We start from the raw sequence: 19,332 nt of genomic DNA, 5'->3' as shown, positions 1-19,332 counted from the left end.
CAGCCGGTGTCTGTAGGTATGTAGTGTCTATGTATGTAGGTCTGTAGGTATGTAGTGTGTGTAGGTATGTAGGTCTGTAGTGTGTGTAGGTCTAGTGTGTGTAGGTATGTAGTGATTGAATTCCATATTAAGGTAAATTTGGGTGTCAAAAAGTAGTTATAACTTATATACAACTGGTAACCAAAATACAATATAGTGGAAAACTCGAACAAGCAGTTCAGGTAACTAGAAAGCAGTGACACACATGCATCTTCCTAATGAACGTGCAATTAGACTACCTTGGTACTGCATTGCAACCTCAGTAACAAAAGTTGTCTAGGGGTGCATGCTTGCAGGGCGCATTATAAGCACCTCTGTTGATCTGCTCAGAATATGTGCTTCGAAATTGCAACTTTCAGTTTAAGTGAGCAATCTGCTCATTTTTCAAATGACTTTGCTTTTGCGTTCCTTTGCGAATGGTCAAGAAAGACGTGGTTCATCGAGGCTGGCTTTGCTCTTCTTTTATTTGAACTGTTTAGCTTATATAAATGACCTCGACCAGACGTGCCATTGTGGTTTGCTTGAAGTACTGAACACTTGGCTGTCAACTGCTACACCGAGGACATTTTTATCGTGCGTTTGCACGTCTGGGAAACTGCATGTCGCCGCCAGCTCGCGCCTTGGTCGTGGTTCGCAGTCTGTCGCGTGGTTGGTAGTAATCACTGCCAAAGCAAGGATGGTCAGTAACAACTGGAATCAATGTCGTTCATTATATTATTTTCATTTTTAAGTTGTAATTACGTCCTTTTGCACCATACATCATGATAGTTCAGATTTAGAAGAGGAGCTACTGTAAAAAGTATCTGGTTCATTCTTCTTTGCTTTTTAACTTAGTATGTGTACCCTGTCCTTGAGGAATGAGGTTCTAAACCAGCTAACCCTGATTCCCGCCTCCGGATCCCTCTTGATCCAGTTTCCACATCCAGTCATAGGCTTAGGGAGCGTCTACAATTGCCCCGTATTCACTACTGTGTTAAACACAGAACATTATTTTCCTGTCTATCATTTATTAGTTTTTAGCATATGAAAAACAAATGCATAATCATTAAAGTTATGCATATTATGGTATACAAATTCCTCATATATCAATGTACTGAGATGTTATTAAAATCTATTGAAGCTGTCGTCTGTTTTGTTCAGAGACGGACTTCCCGAAGTCTGAAGTATTTCTAGCTGTCACTTTGTTGATGGTGCCTGAAAGTTTGTTGTTACGTGCTCACTTGTCCTTTATACACGTGATCGGTTTTTTTTAACTTTCAGGAAACAGGAGGAAAAGAAAGTTGCTTATTTTGTGAAACGAGCAGGGACGAGGTTACTGTAGTTAGGTTTCAGTTTGTTCATTTTTTGGACACTTAAAAATTTAATAATAAAACATGGAGACTTACGGCGCTTCAAATGCCGGAGGTGCCTTCGATTTTATGCATTTTGCGAAACAGCCGCAAACAATTTCACGGGTTCTGAGTTGGGTGAGTTGACAAAATAATATGAACGGAAACAAAATTATTATTATTTTTTTTTCCCATCAAGAAAACTAAAAAATTAAAACTACTGGTGGGGAGTACAGTGCACAAATATTCATAGCAGTACGTTTAGTTTCAACAGTGTGACGAGCGTAATAACTATTTTTCATGAATCATAAATAAAGTCACTTTTATGTTGTTTTTGTATACACAGATAATATGTTTAAAATTCGCGTGGTAAATAACAGGTGTCAGAAAGGTGCAACAGAAACGTCTACAACTTTCTTTTCTCTTATCGACACAGTGACACACCTGTCTAGGCCGCAGGCAATGAGAGCATGTACCGTGCAATGACTTAGCGTCTAGTCGTAGATTTGAGTTGTGTGGTGCACAAAAGTACTGTTACAAAATTGTAAAGTTGCCTGTAAATGGTTTATCAATGTTAAAGAGTTTGTGTTGTCAGTGACGGTGCATTCGGTATTATTCTCCGTAATCATAGCTGTGTGCCGTGTGGTTCCTGTAGTGTAAGGCGACGGCAGAAACACGTCCTCTCATACAAATCTCCGTTATCAAGTCTAATTATTATTACTCGCATCTTAAAAACGTTGCCGTGATGCACGTTTTAAGTGTGACATCTTTCAAATGTATTGCTTTAAAAAAAAAAAAACATGCAAGAAGTGTAGGTTGGTGAGCCACGTGATCAAACTGTGCGTCCTGGTCTGGTAGTTTTATAGTTTTATTCCAGTCACATGGAGATCCTATAGAATTTGCTACAGGCACAGCCCCTGGTCAATTGGCCAAGGTGAAGCTGACAAACCCGTTTGTGTTGAGCACTTTGATACCCACTGGGCACATCGCACCCTCCCCCACCCCTCCCAAAAAGCCATATTTATATTGCAGGTCCATGTATATTTTTGGAGTGGCAGTGTGGCACTGTTGCTGAAGCACTTCCCAATCCACCCATGACCGGTTGTCACAATATCTTGTAGTATGTGAGGACACGCATTGAGTCTACAAGGTGTTGGAAGGTGTTCCAAGATGTCTGGGATCATTTGAATTCCAAAACAGCAAGGAAGTCAGTGCACAGTGTATAGTTGCCTTTACTAGTAATGAAATATTAGTAGGGTAATGCATAAGGCAATCTGATATATGATGCAATGAGTACACACTGTATAATTGTCCTGTACAGTACAGAATATACCATTTATAACTTCATATGCAGTGTGTAGATAGATAGATAGATAGATAGATTCTCAAATGTATTGTAAACGATTTATTTTCTTCTCCTCCTCCTGCGTTACTGCAGTTGTAGTTGGCCTGTTTCTTGTTTGATCCTAGATACAGTATACACATACAGAACATGATGTCCCTTCTGTCTCCAGCATTAGGACTGGAGTGATATAAACAGGAGCAGGTGGTATGAAATGGAATACCTGGGCTGCAGTTCAGTCAATCTCTTGCTTCTAGTGACCGTCTTGCATGTGACGTTATTGGACCCCCGGGTTTATGGCTGTTACAAGCCTTGATTCAAAACTGGGGGCCAGGCCAACACTGATCTGATGTTGCAGCTGGGAAGACCCTTATATTCACTTAAGTGAGTGGGTCAAAACAATGACGGTTACTTTTATTAGGGTTCCTTATTTAACCTGATTTACAGTGCTTTCTGTAGCGTGAGAATATTGCTTGACAAATCGTATCAAAAACGTTCTCATCAAGCCCTTCGTCCGTTACATTTGCTGTCCATTCTACGTTCTGTACAGTAAATTATCCGTACTTGGCAGCTGATGCTGGTATTGTTTGCTGTCAATAAACAAAGTAAGTACATGTTTGAACTGAAAGGAAGCATTTCGGGATGTTTCCATTATAATTGCTGTACAGGCTCTTCATAGAAAGTGGCTTATTTACCCATGTAGCCTTCGGACCTCTCTGTCATCTCAGCAATCTATGGCCATAAAGTGCTATTAAAAAAATGTATTTGAGACAGTAAGAGTGAACCCTTGCCAGAACAAACTACTACATTTTCATCCTTGCAGAACATTTTATTTTTTTTGGAAGATCACAAAATATACAAAAAAAGTGATATAAATAACTCCTACTTCTAACATATCATTCTATCTGTGTCTTACATGTTTATGTCTGTGTAATAAACTTTGCCTATTTCATTATCACACTGACATAATGATGGGGGGGGGGGGGGGGGACGTAAAACAAATAGTTACGATTCATTTTGACAGTTGTGTAAAATCAAAGCGATCAAACCCCCAGCCATAAGAGAACCTGATTCCCGCATGTTGTAAATTAGACACGTTTTCGAATTGTACACGTAATTACCCGTAATACATTTCTAAAAGGGCAGCAGTGTGGAGTAGTGATTAGGGCTCCGGACTCTTGACCGGAAGGTTGTGGGTTCAATCCCCAGTAGGGGACACTGCTGTTGTACCCTTGAGCAAGGTACTTTACCTAGATTGCTACAGTAAAAAAAAAAAAAAACAACTGTATAAATGGGTAATTGTATGTAAAAATAATGTGATATCTGTATAATGTGAAATAATGTATAATGTGACATCTTGTAACAATTGTAAGTCGCCCTGGATAAGGGCGTCTGCTAAGAAATTAATAATAATAATAATAATAATAATAATAATAAAACGCAGACCTTTCTTTAGAACAGGTGCTACTTTTTCTCTCCAGAGCTGTGGATGTTTTTCAGTTGTTCCCTCTAGTGGGCTTAAACTCCAAGCACAGCAATAGCAATGCACATTTACTGTTTCACAGTTCTGTTATAACACTTTAACTACATAGCTCACAAAATAAAGCTTGATTCTAGTTGTACAGTTCCACGCCAATTCATTACCAACAAGTCCTACTTCCTAGTATGGTTTTTATTTTTGTTTTTTGCTTGCATACTAAAAATGCAAGTCTATGTGAAACACCTGTAACAAATGTCAGGCAGGACTATACTGGTGAGAACGAAACAGCGGACATGGTGTGACAATCGGATATTTATTTCTTCTTGCTCCAGGTCTTTGCCATCATAGTGTTTGCGTGCATCACGGCGGAGGGCTACATCAACCCACCGGGCAGCTCCGTGCAGGAATGCATCTTCGGCGGGAGCCTGGATGCCTGTCACTACGGGGTGGGCGTTGGCTTTCTGGCCTTCCTCGCCTCCACCGCCTTCTTTATCCTCGACATCTACTTCCCACAGATCAGCAACGCCAACGAGAGGAAGTACATCGTCATCGCCGACCTCGTCTTCTCAGGTACAAGCTCAGAAACCGTCTCCCCTCTATAGAGTTTGTGATGACCCCCAGCTTGACTTTGTCATACCGTGTGACATTTAAGTTCTCAACTTGCTGCGATTGTAAAATGTCCACCTGACGCTGGGTCCAGTCTGACCCTCAATTCCATTGTCGGAGAGAACATGTTTGTTTGATGGGTCCAATCAATGTCATGCAGTAGAATGTTCTATTAGAAGTTTTGTAGCAGAGCTGAATGTTGCTGGGTAATGTTGTTCTGACTGTATCTCATCCTGCCTGTGGTTTCAGGTGTGTGGACATTTCTGTGGTTTGTGGGATTCTGCTTTCTGACCAATAAGTGGCAGACGGTGACAAAAATCACCGTCATTGGATCAGACAGTGCAAGGGCCGTCATTACCTTCAGCTTCTTCTCCATCTTCACCTGGGTAAGAACCTCAAACACCCCCTGAGTCACCTCCTTACCAGTCATTCTCTTGTACAGTAATGCAAAATGTTCATTTTTTCTTTTGACTGCTGCAACTGGATTTTAAGAAAAATGGTAACCTATTTTAGTGCACTAATTAATCTAATACATAGGAATTGTAAACCACAGTGAGGATTTACAATGTGATATACAGGTTTAGAGAATTGTATTTATTTTTTTATGCATTTTTCTTCCTGCCGGTTTTTGCCCCCCCCTCCCCCCCCCCTCCCCTCCGTTTTAACAGGGACTGCTGGCATACTTTGCCCTGAGGAGGTACCGTCAGGGAATGGGGGAGTTTCCCCAGAGCTACACAGACCCAGCCCCTGACACCACAGGCAGCTACGCAGGATACCCTCCAGTCGGCGTCGAGAGCTACCAGCAGCCTCCCTTCGTCGCAAACCCAGATCCGAGTAGCGAGGGGGGGTACCAGCCTCCAGTCTACTGAGAGATTTAACACGGAGCCTGGACCAAAGACAAGGACTGGGCCCGGCACCAACAAGCCATCGATAGGAGGAGTGCATAAAGGCCTGTTTCTGAATTCTTAGTGTTTATTGTAGACAGAAGCATTTTTATTTGGAACATGTTAATTTCTCAACCTCAAAGTCGTGTTTGCGTAAACAAATCAAGTTTCTTATCATTCAGGGTTTGGGTGCGTTTGAGTCATTTTTGCAGTCATTTTTGCATTCGTATCTAGTCTTATTTCCCTGAAACCACTGCAACACTACAACTGTAGTATTAAAACGTAACAACCACATTGTGTGTATATATTTTTTTTCTACAGTAGTAAATGCAGTCTCCGAGATAATACTGCAGGTGTAGAGGTGAATTTGTTTCACCTATACAGTAATCACCTTGTTTCTAAACACAATCCAGACATGATATATAGGTAGGTAATGCCGTCCTATCTGAAATGCACATGGGTAATAAAATAATTTAAATCCCAAGTTTAAGTAAAATATAATCGAATAGGATAAATCCATTAAATCGCACCTTTTCAAAATGAAATACGATTATGCACATTTTATATTCCCTGAAGCATCAACTCCAGCAACACAAGAGCAGAGTAGCATGTAAGGTATTGGGAGACCCTTTTCCTTTATGTACTCCTGTCCTATATATATATATATTTTATTTTTAATATTATTTTATTTGCATGTCAGTACAAGAGTTTTAGAGTAAAGGTCCAGTCCTTTCTTACGGTCTGCGTTGCAATGGCCAGGGCTGCTGGGGTGCAGCGGGTAGCTGTCCCATCCAGACCTCTTCTGTGGTCAGCGGTGTTCTAGCCTGTGGAGTTCTTGCTGGACTCTGTGTTTGGAAGCAGTGTGTGTTCCGTGCAGCAGGAGTAGGGCTGATGGGAATTTGATCAGCTCTTTAGCCAAATGGAGCACTCTGCTTCCCCTGACACAGCATCTAGGAAGAGCCCTGGACTGTTAACTGTTTTTAAAATCAGGATTGTAAATAATTTCTGTAGATTGTGCTCTTCTCCAAACCCATCTGCCCCTAGTAGCCTTCAAGCATTTGTATGAATGCCTCTGAAATATAAAGTTTGCGCACTGGATACAATGTGCCTTAAACCGTTCACTTTCACTTTTAATGTTTAGGGGGTTTTTAGGGGTTTTTTTGTTTGTTTTAAAGCTGCTGGGTTCTATGTAAAGCTGGTATCCTGCAATGGACGCTTACGTTTGTTCTTGTTTTCATACGCTGTGCGTGCGTTTCTGTGTATATAAAGGACAAACTTTGCCTTACAATTATTATTTTTTAGTTCATATTTTACAGATCTGTGTGGGCTATACAGTTAAGAACTTTTTTTTTAAGGGGACATGGTTTAGTTAAATTGATTTAAAATATATGAAGAAAAAATAGATATATATAAACAAAGTTATAAAATGTGCCAAAGAATGTTCGATAGCTCCTACATAATTATTTTGTAATGATTGCTTCCATCTCTTGAACACTTCCCCGTTTCCCAGTAGATATACTGAAATCGGCCCCCCTCAAAAGCGATGCCTTAAAGAAACCATTTCAAGATGTTTTGATAACCTAGCTGTCCTGCTTTAAACTGGCTGATGATTTCCATTTGACTATTTGAGCTTCTTCCTATTTGGCACAGAACTGTGTAAATGTTGTTTTGCGTTTTTATGGTAAGTTTAGTTTATAAGAAACAGATTGCACTGTGCAGTATTGGTTGTTAATACAAATTCAAAGATGTTGAACTACTGTAAGGTTTTATACCAATTTTGGGGTTGGGGAGGGGAATCTGTCAGTGTTGGAAGGGGAGGCGTATTTTTTGTAGGCTGAATAAATTAACCACATGTATGTTTGGAAAGAGGCAGGTCTGGCAACAGAAAGTTTTGTTTTTATTTTACTTCTAAAAGCTAGTGCTACTAAACAAAAATCAATTCCAGCATGCCTTAACTTTGCTGGAAGAAAGCAATGCTGCCAAGTTATATATATATATATATATAATATAAAATGCCAACTAACTTGCATACAACTTCTTATGGTATGGTAACGACTGCATTGGCTTAACTGCACTGGTTCCCTGTGGATAAATAGTTTTAATGTTTTTCATTGTTTAATTGTTAGGGTGTAGTGGAGAGTATTTGATTATCTGTGGTAAAATACCTGATTGGGACTCTGGAAATTCTTACTGTGTCACAAAAAAAAAAAAATATTGTGCACCTCAACCAAATGTAATCTAGATGCAAGGCCAAAGATTTTGAACATCACTGTTTAACACAATAACCCATAAAGGCACAATGCTGCTTTTTCTGCTTGACATTGTACTGATTGGACTCTTCTGAATCAGTTTGATTACAAGCCAGTGTTTGAGAACTCCACATCGAAAGAAGCCTGGTGCAATCACTTGCTAGTGAACTGGAAAGCAGTTCATTAGGAATACTGGTGCTTGTAGCTGGTGGAAACAAGACAACAGTCACTGCTGGTTTCAGACCTCAATTAGCATAGGTTTTGACTATGTAACCCAAGGTACCATTAGGGGTGGGTTTTACACAGATTAATAGTAATGGACTACTTTGCCTAAATTATCATTATGTAGTCTTAAAATTAATCGGGGGGGGGGGGGGGGGGTCTGTGAAGCCAGCTGTCATCCACGTTAGACACTGAGCAGGGTCTGTAAAACCAGCAGATTACAGTACCAGCTATTTTCATGATCCAGCTTTCTGGTGGAATTGCAACATTAATGTTGCACCTTGGGTCAGGTTTTATTCGTTTCCATTATTTACCATGTCTTTCCAATCAAATAAAATAACATTTTCAAATGTGCATCTTTTGTGTCAGTTTATTTAACATATATAATACACACACAGTTTAAACAAATAACATGTTTATTTTCAATATTCTGAAATACTTGGCAGATCAAGGTTGATGGTAAACACTTATGGCATTTTTGTGAAAATGTGCAAAATGACATGAGTTAGCAGCTCCATCAAGTGAGACCACACTGCAGTAATTTTATTATTAGTAGGTGGCATTGTAAAGGTCCAGTCTCACTCTCAGAGATCAATTACATGAATATGCATGGACAACACTCACTCCACACCAAGTACCTAATAAGACCTTCTCTCAACTACAGCTCCCATCTGACAGCTGTGTTAAACAATATAAATACTGTGCATCTTCCTGTGGGTATAGAGCTACAAACAACCATGTGCAATGTTAAACTTTGCACAGGAACAATAACCCTTTTTTCTACCCACCTAGTTATAGTAGCAGCTGTGTTAATAGGCCAGCTTCTTTGCCATGCATTGCAGAAATGGACAAAAACATAAATGCCTTTGGGATGCTGGTTTAAATGAAGCTCAGATAAACACTGATGGCCCTTGTGAAAGCAATCATGTTTTGTGACCAGTATAATAAATTACTTTAAGGACAGGGACTGATAATATTATTGCTGCATATACAGTACAGACCTAGTGCATTAAGAATAGCAGCCAACAGCACGTGCTGTACCACTCAATTAAACCATTAAAAAAAAAAAAAAAAAAACCACAACATACAGTAATAAAATAAAACAGTAATTCTGGACTGACACCAACAAAGCACCGAACAAAAAAAAAAAAAAAAAAAAAAGCAGCACTTCAGTGCTCGTGCTTTCCAATTGTTTTTGTGGGCTGCAGGACCATGTCCTGGTCACTCAGTGCTGGGGAAATGTGTTTCAAAGAGTTTCCTGGGTGCTTTAATGTCCACCTGCTTCCCCGCCATGGTTTGAGGGGGGGTCTCTTCTATTCTTTTGTGGGGAGCGTGGTTCTCTTTGCTGGATGGGAGTGCTGCACTGTAGCAGGCTCTGCATACTGCATGGTATTTATCAGTGCCTCCAATCACCTCTACCTGGTCATGGCATTAAAAATAAAAAATAAAGAAATATATAAGATGCAATATAATACTACAGTAAAAGGTTGTATTGTACCAGTTTCACTGTGCAGTCTTCATTGTGCTCAATGGCAGCATGAAGGTAACTTTTCCAGTCGTTTTTGTAGTTGTAGGGGACATTCTCCAGCAACAGAACAAGCTGCCTGGTGTTTCAAGAGAGACAGAGGGCATATACTGTACGTGCCTGTGGTGGACAGTCACACTGGCTGCATATTACAAGAGCAGTAGCAATCAAAGTGGAAAGGGCCTGACCCAACTACTCTCTTATCAAGGTGCTGCCTGCCAATTCCTGAAGCAAAGCTGGCTCACCTTTTTCTCAGCCCCGAGCCTCTTGGTGTAGGCAGCCTCTCTGAAACACTCCATGCACACCGCATTCAGCTTCACCACACTCTCCGCCAGAGGAACCAGGTTCAAAATATTACCAAACGCCTGAAACAGAGATTCAGTGAACAGGAAGTAAAGCAACATGGTAAAACAAACAGCTTCCGAATTCATGTCCCTCTCCCTAAACCTTTCAAAACTAGTGCTCTAAAATCACACAGACTTAACCACACGTCACAATTCAATACAAACTGGGAGGCATTGCAGGCCAGCGCAGTCCATTTAAAACACAGGGGCAAGCAACATGAAGCGCTTAATTAAATGTACTAATAAAACAAAGATGCCTATGGGTCTGACTGTAGGCCGTCAGGGAAGCAACACCTTTCTCTGGAACGTTCCATCCAGGGCAGCTACAATAATGGTTTTCCCTCGGTTGGCCATTTCTTCACAAAACTCCACAGTGTCTGGGAACTAGAAACAAGAAAGTGGAGTACATAAATCAGTTAGAATAGCGAATAGTATACCCACATCCCCAACACAAAACAAATACTATAGGAGATTAAGCCAATGCATCATTTCACCAAAAACGTAAGCAATAGGTTTTCAAAACTATAATCTAGGTCCGGATGCTGTATATCTCAATAATTAAAGTCCCAGTGAAATAATTTCAGTTAGGCACATTTTTTAGAATCTGAATTGCAGAGTAAAAGGCAGGCAAGGTGATCCACTTACAAACTGTCCCTCATCAATCCCGATGACACAGCATACAAGGGCTTGCTTATAGACTTCCTTGAGCTGGCTGGCAGGCACCGCTTCCATTGTATTTCTGAATGGAAAGGTATTATAAAAAAGACATTTTACACTTCAGAATGCAGAGCCCCACATTAGAAACAGATCTCTACCTGGCAACACCGAGAACCGACACATACTTTAACGTAATAGTGAATAGCTGGAGACAGACTTTCTAATGCACCACACTGAATTCTCACCTGTCGTGTGTGGCAACTCCGTTGTCAGAGTAACGCGTGTCTTTGGCATATTTCACCACCAAACACCGGTACTGTGCGACCTGAAACCTGCGCACACGGCGCATCAGCTCTGTGCTAAAAAAGACAAAAGTATAGTTTGTCAGAGGATAAGCAACCAGGCAAGACTTACAACGGATCAACCCATGTATCCGACCCCCAATGCCCCCCAATTATAGCTCTACTCAGATTAAAATCTGACAGAGGACAATAGTTATAATTTATTTTTACATTTTATTTGGATAATAGTGTATATTTAAATATGACACATGTACCCTCAGAAAAAAAAGCACAAATTGAGTCCCTCTACAGTACAAAAAAAAAAAAAAGCTACACATTTGGGCTTTGACTCGGGAATTGCTTGGTATCTTGATCCAATATTCTTAGATGTATTACTGTTCAAATTATTATTTTAAATTAACTACATTTGTTAAACAGTAAATAAAAAAATGCAAATATACACGATTTGAATTTGCAATGAATTGACAACTTATTGGTTGTGATGGGAAACGGTGTGTGTGTGTATATATAAAAGATGTTTTATTTTCCAAAAATCAGTCTAATAACTATACAAACTAGTTACACACATTATATTCATAATGTAGCCATTCCCGTTGCGTATAACTCACTGTACGCAGTACTGTATTAAGATTACAGTTTGTCTTTGGCGCCCACACGTAAGAAAACAATACATTGGGGTTTTTTTCTTTAAAAAAAAAATAATAATAATAATTACCTTTTTCCTGAGAACATCGGCCCAAATATTACCTGAAATTGCAACGTACAACTTTAACACGTGGTCAATACTTTTCGTTTTTTTTTTTTAATGATATTTATTTCCCTTTTCGTGCATATTAACAAAACCCCCGCGTTTTTTCGTCCCATTACCTGGGACTAAAAACCTAAATCATAAACGTTTTTAAAAACCTATTGTACTTTAGTTATTTGTTATTAAAAGTAAGTTTAGTCCCTATTTGGTTAAATATGTATCTTAATACAGTAAAACTGAAACGATTAAATACAATGCATGCTGTTTATAAACACATATTTCACAATATTTACGCGTCTAAAACAATATCAAAGCCTTAAGAAATTAAACATGTTTATTTTCAAAAAAAATATTTTTAGTTTTACCTGAATTTGTCCCCGCGTTTTGCGTGGAGAGTTGGGCGCAATGTCTGCAATATTCAAGCAGTTCATTTTTGCTCGGTATACGCACCGTACAAACTTAAAACAACAAATATATACTGTCAAATAAATTTTAAAATATTAAAAATTCAGAGAGAAATACACGCCGCTGAAGAATTGTATTAAATCTCCCGCCGCCGAGCGCTGAAAAAATCAAAGTCTGAAACGTCACTGGGTGGGATTTAAACAGAATACAAGCACTACCGTAAATTCACTCAAATAGGCGCAAACCTCATTCTTGGCTTCACCCTATTTATTTATTTATTTATGTATTTATTGTGAAAATGCAAGTTAATCTTTTGGCTCATACGTTAACATTTTAGTAACTCAGAAAGTTATATTGTGATAGTAACATAAACACCACTTTTTTTTTTAATAGATTTTCTTTTTTTTTCCCCTTTCTGTTCTAATCGTAATGCCGATATGTACGGTTATACGGTATAACAAGGTACTATGTATTCTGACCAATGGCTTTCACAGTAGGAACAGATGCAAGCGGTTGGTAATGTTTGCATTTGTTTGTCCTTCTGTGACTCTGTAACCGAGAAATGCGCAGCTGTCCTGCATGGGCTGTTTATTTGATCTATAAAGTCATTTCCACACACAAATTCGGGTCTGTCGAATGTGATGACTTTATCACACTTATGCATGAAATTCTATTTTATATTTGCAAGACAGCATTTTATATAGAAGTCCACGTATGAAAGCTACGATTGAATCCATCAGTGCACCCCTAATAGGTAATCGGTAGCCTAAAAACGCAAGAACAATGAGACACTCATTTTCTCAGTGCTGTGTCGATTTACCCTGCAGTAAATTAAGAACATGTTTTTGTTTTTGATTAAGTTAACAATGTAAGCGGTGTATGCTTAAAATAAGAATTTAACGAACGTTATTGTAGTTTACATTGTGCAGGCTACATCTTATAGGTCGAAGTTCTTTTTAGTCGTTGCCATAATCGGTAGCCTAAAAACGCAAGAACAATGAGACACTCATTTTCTCAGTGCTGATAATCGGTAGCCTAAAAACGCAAGAACAATGAGACACTCATTTTCTCAGTGCTGTGTCGATTTACCCTGCAGTAAATTAAGAACATGTTTTTGTTTTTGATTAAGTTAACAATGTAAGCGGTGTATGCTTAAAATAAGAATTTAACGAACGTTATTGTAGTTTACATTGTGCAGGCTACATCTTATAGGTCGAAGTTCTTTTTAGTCGTTGCCAATTATTTTTTATTATTTTCTCCCAATTTGGAATTGCCAATTGTTTTTGAAGCTCATCTCACCGCTACCACCCCTGCGCTAACTCGGGAGGACGAAGACAAACACACGCTGTCCTCCGAAGCGTGTGCCGTCAGCCCACCGCTTTTTTTTACACTGCGGACTCACCATGCAGCCATCCAAGAGCTACAGCGTCAGAGGACAATGCAGCTTACAGGCAAGCCGCACCCCGGCCAGACTACAGGGGTCGCTGGTGCGCGGTGAGCCGAGGACACCCTGGCCGACCTAACCCTCCCTCCCCCCGGGCGACGATTGATGTCAGCATGAATAATGTGTTGGAATGGTAAACAGCCTTTGCTTCATGCGTGATATGTAAGGATACCCACAAACTCATTTTTTCTCGTCAAATCTGCAATTTGTACTTTTTTTTTTTTTTTTTTTTTAATGTTTGCAATATTTTACTCTCTTGTCAATATTTTCTTTCAATGTATATAACCTCAGGTAGTCCTCTCTATCGCATGGCTTGGTTCCCCATAGAGAACAGTATAAAGTTATGTATTAATGCAGGATAAACAAACGCGATTATGATCTTCTGCCTCTCTTCCTCTTTTGGAAGTGGGCGGTTTCTGTAGTTTCACATTCTCATTGGGTTTATTATTTTCTCAGTGCGTCGCTGTTTCTGTTCAGATAACACACACACGATAAAAGAACCCTCATTCCAGCCAATGGGAAGACAGGACCTGCTGCTAAAAGTTTATTGGCTGAGCTGAATGTCCACAGAGACTCTGGCCTTGTCTGTTTGCTGTACACAAGACCTCAGAGTGGAGCTGATCACATGGTACTCTGGAGAGCACAGTGCTTTGCAGAGACTGGAGGCATGGCGCACTGGAAGGAAATGAAGAAAGAGGTATTGTTTATGTAACGACTGTGTTGTTAGCCTGCAGTGAAATGGCGTGTCGATGCTTTGCAGAAGGAGCCAGGTTAGGTTTACTCCATGCTGAAGGTATGTTAGCTATGCTGCTCTGTAGTTAACAGGTGGTTTCTAGTTATTTGGCTTGTTAATATTTCAGGAGCTTGAGAAGCAGTACTCTCCAAGCATGTGGTCACATAGGATGGGCAAGGATGAAGTGATAACAGCCCATGTTACAGCTCTCTCTGAAGGTGTGGTATTATTATTATTATTATTATTATTATTATTATTATTTGAGCGATGTTTGACTGGCCATGCCTGTGTGATTGATGCAGAGATTGTTTAGCTAAGACTGGAGAGAGAGCGGCAGTGAAAATGGTGACTATTCTTGTTGTTCAATTATATGTACAGCCTCGTCGGCTTCTCTGTTAAACACTCACATGCAACGCTACATTTATTATTAAATCTGACCTTGCAGATAAATTGACAGCGTTCATCACTGACATTCTTCCATTTCATCAATAGTTGCGGGAGTCAGTGGGTGTTGATTCTAAATTTTCCACCATATTTAAGTTTCTATAATTCTGTGGTCCGGTATTTTTTTTCCATCTGTCCCAATACTTGTTGGAGGGTAGCGTATATATACAAAATAAGCAGCCTGCTTTGTGTTGTGTCCCAGGTACAAAGAAAGCTGGCAGCGTGGCACAGACCTTGTTAAACGTACCATATGGAGAAGGAGATGGGGAGAAACTGGACATCTACCTGCCTGTCTGTCCACCACAAGGCATGACCATGAGTCTTTATTATTACAATGATAGCTTCTAATCATGCCAGAGGTGCATTTAATATCCACACAGTGGATGGGGCCGCGGTGAAACGTGGTTGGTTGCGTTCAATTACTGACACGTCTCAAACCTGGCTTCTCTCTGAACACCTCGGGTCAGAAGGACATTTTAGATAAACTGGCAGTGAAAAGTTCAACTTCACAATGATAAGGGGAGTGGTGAAAATGGAAGTGGAGCTAACATTTGAAATTTAAATCTTACTTGCAACACCTTTTAATGTCAGTTATGCCCTACACCACTGTGCTTGTATACCTGTGGACTGATGGAGAAATATTCATGATGTTCTGTTTAAACTTTTTCCATCTTTGTTTTTGCAGATTTAGCTTTAGTTATCTACATCCACGGAGGATACTGGCAGTTTTTCAGGTATTTGTGCATATTTTCTGATAAAAAATATCATAAGTGAACTGCTGTATGTATACAAAAAAACTCCATTGACTAAGTGAAAATACAAGGTACGCAGTCAAAAATAAATTGTGAAACTTGACTCAGTGTCCACATCATTTTCCTGTACAGTACACACGTCATCCCAGTTCAAGAACCCTTTTCGCTTTGTTTTTTTTTTTATTGGGGCAGTAAAGAAGAGTCAGGCTTTATGGCGCCCCCGCTGGTTTCAAGAGGTATTGCTGTAGTAGCAGTTGATTATGACATAGCACCAAAAGGTAGGTCTTTTTAAAAAATGATTATCGTTGTTCTCTTAGGCGTCCTCCCTGCAGGCAGTGTGCGATTCTTTCTCTTCCACCCTCTCTCCGTTTCTCCAGGTAGCATGGATGTGATGGTTTCTCAGGTCCGACGTAGTGTGGCCTCCATTGTCCAGCAGTACTCTCACATCAGGTAAGACTGGGTTGCGATACAGTACATGAGATCATGCGGAGAGCCTTCTGGCCAATCACACTGCAGTATTTCCATGCTTTACCAGAGCATAACGAATAGCACCCCAAATCTGTAATGGCAATCAAAAGACGCATATGACATCACCTGTGTCTCGTTTCCCCTGCCTGTCTAAGTGCTGTGGGGTGTGATGGAAATATTATCTTCTGTTTCCAGTGGAGTTTATCTGTGTGGCCATTCAGCAGGTGGTCAGCTGGCAGCCATGGTTCTCTCCACAGACTGGTCCCAGTATAAGGTCACTCCCAACATCAAAGGTAAGGCAATAACAGAGTTATGCATGTGACTATAGTTTCAAATCATTATCTCCCATTCCATAATTTTCTCCCTATGATCAATGCAATTGAATGGTAAAGCAAGGGCATCCCCTTCAGAGCTCAGTGTCGTCTGTGTGGCTGTACTGCAGTAACGACTTCTCTTCATTGCAGGGGCAGTCCTTGTTAGTGGTATTTATGATCTCCTGCCAATCATCTCAACCTATGTCAACGACCCCCTTAAGATGACAGAGTAGGTTTTGAAGTTTTGAATTTTTGAATCGCATGCACGCAATCTAAAGGAAACTCAAGTGCATTGACGACGGGGCTCCTGCCAATAATATCTTTTGCTTTCTGCATTTCTTTCATTTTTGGGGGTTCCCGTCACAATATGTTGATAAATACATTTGAAATACATGGACTGATTTTGCCGGACCCCGCATGCTCCATTTTAAAATCTTGTTCACTTTCACACTTGAAGATTATCAGCAAGCAGACCTTATTGTCCAGTTTCTTTCAATGACCCAAGCTTCTGTTTTGCTGCGGCTCATTGGGTTTTTCGGGTGCTATCTTTCATTTCCACGCCTGTTTATATTTGCCCGTCTCTGCTCCGGAGATGCCCCGGTTCAATCCACGCTCTTCTGCCCCTCAGGGAGGACGCTGTGCGGAGCAGCCCTGTGCTGCTGGTGCCGATGCTGAAGCGCTGGTCCGCGGGGTGTGAGGTTGTGGTGGTGGTAGCTGAACACGACTCTCCTGAGTTCAGGAGGCAGTCTCGAGAGTACTTCCAGGTACAGCTGTTTACTGCCATTGTAACAGAGGTCAAGAAATGAACTGCGTACAGAAGTCTTATACCATCGGAAACCTTGCTTTATACTGGAATTAAGGATGCCATTGCATACCAGTTTGACCAGTTCCTGGTTTTACTATAGGAGTTTAACCCTTGTCATGAATGAAATATTGAAAATAGCTGAAAAACGTAGATTTGGACCCATAATAAATATATTTTAATTTGAAAATGTGTGTTTTTTTTTTTTTAACCATGTGTCCCCCATATAAAGACTAGAAGAGAGTTTTTTTTTTATCTGTCACCATGATTAATAAGACACACCTGAGCTTGTTACCTATACACTGTGTATAATCAATCTCCTAGTAATACCTGCAATGGGTGAACCTACTATGCATTAGGAGTCTTATATCCATCCCAGCCACGCGACCCAGAGTTTTGCGTACCGGTTTTGCATATGGCTAATAAGTCATACATGGTTTTACCACTGCTGTGTGCAAATGTCTGTGTCTTTTTCTCTGCCTTGTTTCTTCATTATAACTAATTCTGACTATCTCTGTTGATCTTACAAATGAGTCGTCGTCCCCCCCCCCCCCCCCCCCATTGTTAATCAAAGTAGACTACTGGTTCGAAAAAGAAATCAAATCTTTGGCAAGTGTTTATGCAATGGATGTTTTTGTTTTGCAGGCTTTGGAATGTGCAGGGCTGAAGGTCAGCTTTGAGGATGTATCGAACACGGATCATTTCAATGTAATAGAACAACTATCGGATGAAGATTATCATCTCACACAGGTATGCTACCTCTGTTAAGATTCCTGTCCTGCTGCAGTGGTCACCAGCAAGGTGCATCGCCGTCTGCCTGCAGGATTTCCTGTAGGATTTCTACGTGGTCCTTGGCAACTTAAGGATGTCTCCAGTTTCAGTGTCGCTCACCGCAGTTCACCTGTTCCTTCTACGACACTGCCAACTGATTTTAGCTTTTGTAATGCTGGTACCTTGTTGGGTGCTCAGAAGTTGTGAAAGTAATGAATAATAGTATTCAAGCCTTGTTTTTTTTTTCCTAATGATCTAAATGAAATTCTTTTATTTCTTTAACCAGGTTTTGCTGAAGATGATTAGAAGGACAAGTGTTTCACACACGTAGAACCATGAAAGCCAAGTTGAAATGCATAACACTGACATATTAAATACAAAACAGTACCGTCCTCTCAAATATATGTAAGGGCAGCAGTGTGGAGTAGTGGTTAGGGCTCTGGACTCTTGACTGGAGGGTCGTGGGTTCAATCCCAGGTGGGACACTGCTGCTGTACCGTTGAGCAAGGTACTTTACCTAGATTGCTCCAGTAAAAACCCAACTGTATAAATGGGTAATTGTATGTAAAAAAATAATGTGATAAATTGTAAGTTGCCCTGGATAAGGGCGTCTGCTAAGAAATAATAATAAAGTTGACCATCTGAATAAATGCTGTACTTGTCTGACTAGCTGTCTGTTCACTTCCATTAGTCATCTGAACTTTGTGCTTTTTGTTTGTTTGCTCAAATTTCCCAAATGAGCTGCAGAGAAATAAGCTGCCACTGTCAGACCCAGTCACTCAGTGATCCAAACCACCACATTTAACATTTTACAGAAAACACATAGAGTGGCGATGCTTTCAACATGGGCCTTAAAGGAAAACACCCTTGAAGCCATACCCAGACGGGACACCAGAAACTGTAACACAGAAATTCCAGAAACGGTTCTGTGTCAGGTCTGACATGCTGGACGCGATGTGTAATATGTAGCCTGTGTGACGTGATGTGTAGTATGTAGCCTGTGTGATGTGATGTGATGTGTAATATGTAGCCTGTGTGACGCGATGTGTAATATGTTGCCTGTGTTTGTGACCGGGAACGCGTGGCAGGAGGATTACACACCTGTACAATGACATTGCTCGGATATTGTGTGTCAACAAACCTCACAACTCAGCCGTGTTGTGTCACTTTCATCTTTATTCAACTTTTATACTGCAGTTAAAACCCACTGGTCTATAATGTTTTAAAGTCAGCTGTTTGTTCTCTGCACTCCTAAATAACCCTCTTTGTTGTAAACACTGTCTGCTAGGTCCCCAGTGAGACGCTGGTAAATGTTTGTTACAATCCCACTTCTTAGCTGGTCACTCAGAAGCACATAAGGGGTTGCTGGTATGTAGTTTAGACCCCAACAAACAAGCCTTACAGTACTGTGTTTTATACGCTGTAATTGAGTAGCTTAATGATCGTGCAAAACATCCACAGTAAGCCTGAAGT

General features: G+C 40.3%; 3 protein-coding genes across 5 annotated transcripts; 2 read left to right on the top strand and 1 right to left on the bottom strand.

The window, feature by feature from the left end:
• The first annotated feature begins 1,257 nt into the window (after positions 1-1,257).
• Positions 1,258-9,227, top strand: syngr2b (synaptogyrin 2b). Its single transcript, XM_034039968.3, has 4 exons — positions 1,258-1,505; positions 4,522-4,759; positions 5,045-5,181; positions 5,464-9,227. The coding sequence occupies exons 1-4, from the start codon at positions 1,413-1,415 to the stop codon at positions 5,662-5,664; spliced, it is 669 nt and encodes a 222-aa protein (XP_033895859.3). The 5' UTR covers positions 1,258-1,412; the 3' UTR covers positions 5,665-9,227.
• Positions 8,549-12,346, bottom strand: tk1 (thymidine kinase 1, soluble). Its single transcript, XM_034038081.3, has 7 exons — positions 12,092-12,346; positions 11,694-11,725; positions 10,922-11,035; positions 10,665-10,758; positions 10,314-10,403; positions 9,921-10,040; positions 8,549-9,569 (listed from the first exon to the last, which is right to left on the bottom strand). The coding sequence occupies exons 1-7, from the start codon at positions 12,155-12,157 to the stop codon at positions 9,372-9,374; spliced, it is 714 nt and encodes a 237-aa protein (XP_033893972.2). The 5' UTR covers positions 12,158-12,346; the 3' UTR covers positions 8,549-9,371.
• Positions 12,347-13,898: 1,552 nt separating this feature from the next.
• Positions 13,899-18,513, top strand: afmid (arylformamidase). Of its 3 annotated transcripts, none has more exons than XM_058989826.1 (11): positions 13,899-14,345; positions 14,436-14,526; positions 14,955-15,059; positions 15,438-15,486; positions 15,697-15,786; positions 15,886-15,954; positions 16,168-16,265; positions 16,437-16,515; positions 16,915-17,050; positions 17,734-17,838; positions 18,146-18,513. In XM_058989826.1, exons 1-11 carry the CDS (start codon positions 14,325-14,327, stop codon positions 18,188-18,190), a joined length of 888 nt encoding a protein of 295 aa, XP_058845809.1. In that variant the 5' UTR covers positions 13,899-14,324; the 3' UTR covers positions 18,191-18,513. The 3 variants fall into 3 exon arrangements, with proteins under 3 accessions (XP_058845809.1, XP_058845808.1, XP_058845810.1); XM_058989825.1 differs by having other exon boundaries at positions 13,901-14,272; XM_058989827.1 differs by lacking the exon at positions 14,436-14,526 and having other exon boundaries at positions 14,198-14,368.
• The last annotated feature ends 819 nt before the right edge of the window (positions 18,514-19,332 follow it).

This window comes from Acipenser ruthenus, chromosome 17 (genome assembly GCF_902713425.1).
Source record: "Acipenser ruthenus chromosome 17, fAciRut3.2 maternal haplotype, whole genome shotgun sequence".
Taxonomy (NCBI): Eukaryota; Metazoa; Chordata; class Actinopteri; order Acipenseriformes; family Acipenseridae; genus Acipenser; species Acipenser ruthenus.
This window is presented reverse-complemented; position numbering and strand designations above follow the sequence as displayed.